General features: G+C 45.2%; 1 protein-coding gene across 3 annotated transcripts in view; it reads right to left on the bottom strand.

Moving 5' to 3' along the window:
- Positions 1-5,000, bottom strand: part of LOC134071231 (insulin-like growth factor 2 mRNA-binding protein 2) — a 39,670-nt gene that overhangs the window by 10,814 nt on the left and 23,856 nt on the right. For all 3 annotated transcript variants that reach the window (XM_062527873.1, XM_062527871.1, XM_062527872.1), the window contains 4 exons: positions 4,105-4,395; positions 2,584-2,718; positions 1,764-1,886; positions 125-260 (listed from right to left, as the gene is read on the bottom strand). In XM_062527873.1, the coding sequence (XP_062383857.1) occupies positions 125-260; positions 1,764-1,886; positions 2,584-2,718; positions 4,105-4,395 (685 nt within the window). The remainder of the gene's footprint in view (positions 1-124; positions 261-1,763; positions 1,887-2,583; positions 2,719-4,104; positions 4,396-5,000) is intronic.

Consider the following 5,000-nt stretch of genomic DNA (forward strand, 5'->3'; position numbering starts at 1 on the left):
GTATGTTTTTCCTGTGTATTTTATATCAGTTTGTGTGAGTGTGTGTTTGTATATACGAATATTTATTTGTTTGTTTGTGTGTGAGAGAGACAGAGAGAGAGAGTTCATGTATGCATGTACATACGTTTAGAGTAGCAACGTCGTTCTCATAAGCCTCTCTGAGCTTCCTCATGATCTCCACCTCTGCGTTGCAGCACTCCTCCACCCCCCCTCGCACCGTGATGGTACGCTCCGGGTTGTAGATGGTCAAATCCTGCAAACTGCACACACAAACATACAATACAGTAGTTGATATACAGTACATGGACACAGACCAGGACATAGGTAACATTAGTAAACTGTAGAATGTGTCGTATGGATTGCTCCATCGAGTGAATGAATGGATTCTTCCAGTGATCAACCAAGTGAGACAGTCAGACAGATACAGTACACCCTCCTATTATGTGAGCTAAGTACTTCATGGACTCGATTCAATCCACCTCTCACAGATCTCTACTGAGACAATCCACCCCATCATCCCCAAGTCTTTACATGTCAGTTACATTTGATTTCATTAAGGCTGCAAAATCTATCCTGGATCCATTAAGTAGCTGGCCTTTAAAAATAAAAATAAAAACATGTACAAAATCTTCCTGCCTCTATGGGAAGTTAACATAGGGGTCAAATATTCTCTCCTATTTAAAGGAAGAATATTGATTTATTTACTATACATTTTTCATTCACAAAGAAAATAATTTTTAATTAAGGCATTAAGATCAATTTCCAAAAGATGGCTTTTTATTTCTCTTTTCAGTCAACTTTAGCATGGGTTCTCCACTGTATGTACTGAGAAATGACTTACAGTATTTTACCTCCATCCTTAACTTTTATCAGTGAATAACATACACAACCCTGAAAATCAAGGATGTGTTACGTCTTCTTCATCATGAAACAATTTTATGAAAAAACTTTTTTAAATGGACTATGAAATGTGAGGTATTCAGATGAAGGTTCAACTCTGTCCTGACTGGCCTTGCTGTGACCAAGTCAAAAAGAAATTCACAAGAAGAAAAAGTTCCAAGGCACTTTCTGTTTCAAAATAGTATAAAAGCCTTTATTTTCATGGCTTGGTCATTTTAAACCTTTTTCTTCATTTGGGTTATGAGTTTCCCACCCAAAGAGCACCTCAAATATACAGTCCGGGAAGCACTCCTCTTCAACCCTTACACTAATATCACTGAATCTATAGGATATAGCATCACACTTCCATGGCACACTAAATACTGTCTCTTTCAAATACCTGCTTTGAAAGAGACGATTGAAAGGCTGATAATACAAGGGTCAACTTTTTGGGCGATGTTGCTGGACAGTGTTCCTCATTGTTGTGCTTCTGGCATGTTCCATTGATATTGCACAACAATTTATTTTCTGGAGAACTCCTCAGTAGGCAAATCATCAAGATAATCTAATCACAATAAGGCAAACTAGCTATGTGGTTGCTCATGGCCTACATTATCACATTACTGGCCATTATCATGTTAGTATTGCCCATTAACACGCTGCTACAAGTAGTGAGGGATGAACCCAAGCGCATGTATTTCTCTCTAGAGAAGACTGAAGATGGAGAATGCCATGGTTTAGAATGGCAGCACAGGGTCATTTCAACCACAGTCAAGACTAAAGTACATTGATGGCTGCAGAGAGGAATGTATATCGTATATGCGGAATGTACATGGAAGTCTTGTTCCTTTGTGCTCCAAAGGGGATCAAGAGTGAGCTCTTACGAGGAGATGGTGATTTTGGTCCCCGAGTCCTGCTCGATCTTCTTCAAGTTGCGGCCCTCCTTCCCGATGAGTCTCCCCACCAGACTGTTGTGAGCCAGAATCTTCAGAGGCACCTCCTCAGCCCTGCAGAGACAGACAGACAGACAGACAGACAGACAGACAGACAGACAGAGTTAGAGACAAACACTGCTAGTGCTTCCTGGGGCTCTCTGATGACAGCTAGTGGTACGGAGCAGTTGGGGGAGGTCAATGGTAGAGCACAACAACACATTTCCATACCAGGGGTGCTTGTGTGTACTGTGTGGGTAACTAATGAGTTCACAAAGCATGTCAGAAAGATGAAGACAGCTGAAGTGAGTGAGAAACAGGTGAGACAGGTGAAGGTAAGACAAGTGACACAGGTAAAGGTGAGAGTTGCAGCAGATGTGATAGAGCTGCGGTAGCATCTTTTTTCTTTCCTTTAATCCTCTTGACCCCCTTGGGAGCATAGAGCGTCCACCATGGATCTCCACCTCACTCTCCCCTGCCAGATGGTCTCCGTCTCATGCCTGGACGTCCCTGTCTTGGTCAGTTCATCAAGCTACGATAGCATCACTTTCTGTCAATCGGTAGGCCTGGTTTACGATTGCCAAACCTGCCATTGCGAGTCTATGCCGCTTTGGATAAAGGTGTCTGCTAAAAATGTCACCTTTATCGTTTTCATCAAATGTAAAACATGGACCAGGTCAGGTGAGCTAGATGAAGGAGATGAGCCAGGTGAAACAGGACAATGTGTGAGACAGGCGGTGTGGGGGGTGGGATTGTAGGGAGGAGCACTCACGCGTTGGTGTCGTTGGCCTCCTTCTCCATGATGTCGAGGATCATGCGGCAGGCTGAGGAGCAGCCCTCGGGGCTGGAGTGGATAGTGATGGCCTTCTCTGCCGCGCCCGCATTCTCCTTACGGTGAATGTCCACCCTGCAGCCGTGTCAAGGACACAATCACATGGGCGAATCGAGTCCAGTCCATGATTAACACAAATCAATTTTTCAATAAATGAATAGTTATTTCTGGGTAACACTTTACTTGAGGTTATCTACATAAGAGTGACATGACACTGTCACGTCAGTGATACATGAACCCTAACAGGGGAGCTACACCAGGCGCATTACTGAAGTGTTCCGTTCGCGACGCGTATGCTGCAGCAGTTAATAATCACTATAATCAATGGGAGTGGCTACACCAGACGTGACAGTGGCACGTACATTAGAAAAAATAGACCAGTCTTCTAAAATGGATTTTACGCGTCGCAAACGCAAAGCTTGAGTTACATGAATGGTGTACAGTAGCTCCCCTGTAACTCTAAACCCTAACATGTCATGACAAAAACCCAATGACACTTAATGACAGAAGTCATAAACGTTTATGACTTGTTTATAATGTTTATGACATGTCCATGACAGTGTCATGTGACTTTTATGTAAATACCCTCAAGTAAAGCGTAACCGTTATTTAAACTGGATTAAAACATATGGGCTTTTGCCTTTTTATTCAGACAAGACAGTGAAGTCTTACCAAATGCTAGAGGGATGTGGGTGGAATCAGGACATTAACCATTAACCATCTGAAACCAACCCCAGTCTCCACAGGCACTTCCGTATGAGGTTAGGATACCAGATTTCCCCTAACAGCTTACACTTTCAGCTCAATATCCTCTTAAAACAGAAACCTTTCACATTCTTTTCCAAAAGTTTAACCTCAATGACCCCCCCCCCCCTCCCTTGTCGTCATAATTTAATACTGCTCCTTAATAATCTAAATTCAACAGGGCCACTATCTTCTCACTCACTTGCTCAGATGAGAGAGAGAGAGAGAGAGAGAGAGGGAGGGAGAGAGAGAGAGAAGAGGGTCACAGTGACAGCTATAATGTAATGGAGTTCCTCTAGTTAGGGGCTTGTGCAGGGCCTGCTTCCCTCCCAGGCAGCTCTGAAGGACACTAGACATAAGGTGAGCTGTCACAGCCATGGCTCTTAGTCGCCATGGCAGCGTGCCCTGCTCCAATCACTGTGGCCCTAGCCAAGTATGACAAATCCACAACAAGACACAGGTCCCATCATCACATTATAAAATAAATGCTATGTCAATTGATTTGACTCAAATGTTAAAATTTGCACAGCTGAAATCTAATTATAATTATTAAACACTGTGATTTGGTCTTTTGTGTCAATGTTTTGATTCCAAGAGATACAAACGCAGCCAGAGAGATGAGAGAGATGATACTGAGACTGAAGTAAACACATTTCCTGTAGCAGAATAACCCCAAACAACCGCTGGTTCTATCTCCCCCATTGGAGCTGCCCTTACTTGGACTGCGTCTCTTTGGTGAGGTTCTTGATGGTGAGGCCCTCCTTGCCGATGATGGCCCCCACGAACTGCGTGGGCACCAGCATGCGGAGCGGGAGCTCGGGCTGTCGGTGGCGCTGCCCCCCGGGGCCCCCCGCCGCGCCGCTGTAGTCCAGGTGCTCCCCCGTCCTGGAGCGCCCGCCCCTCTGCAGCTTGAGGGCCTGCGGCGGGGACACGGCGTCCGCGTCCAGGATGTACGACACGCCCAGCGAGTGATCCTCCACCGTGTGGCCCGTCAGCTTCTCCAGGGCTCTACACACACACACACACACATACACACACAGAGAGAGAGAGAGAGAGAGAGAGAGCCCTTGTGTGTTATGTGAGGAGCTCAAGATACAGCCAAATCACCATCCTTTAAGTCTTTAAATAGTCAGACGTCCACCTCCTCCACCTCCTCAGCCAAGTGAATTGACCGAGTGGTGACCAATCGACGCATAGGGCAGCAGCAGCACAGTGGCTAAGGAGCTGGACTAGCATGCAGTAGCCAGAAAAGTTGTGGGTTCATAATATCCCAGCTACCACTGCTGTGCCCTTGTGCAAGGCACTTAACCCCTAGTCACTGTGGGGAGACTGGCCCTTGTAATAACTGACATATGTTACAAGTCGCTTTGAACAGAAGCATCAGCCAAGTAAGTAAGGAAGCCGTTCCAGAGCACACTGAGTAGGCAACGCCAACACTCACTTGGTGTACCAATGACAACACTATTAAAGCTGGGCACAAGTTCTATCCTGTCCATCCAAAGCTCATTATTTCACCATCAGATAACGACTGCACAAGAAATACTTCACGATGACAATCGCTGCATGCGATTGTCAACAAAAACGCTGCATGGAATTGTCGACAAAAGCGTTGC

This window comes from Sardina pilchardus, chromosome 23 (assembly GCF_963854185.1).
Source record: "Sardina pilchardus chromosome 23, fSarPil1.1, whole genome shotgun sequence".
Lineage (NCBI taxonomy): Eukaryota > Metazoa > Chordata > Actinopteri > Clupeiformes > Clupeidae > Sardina > Sardina pilchardus.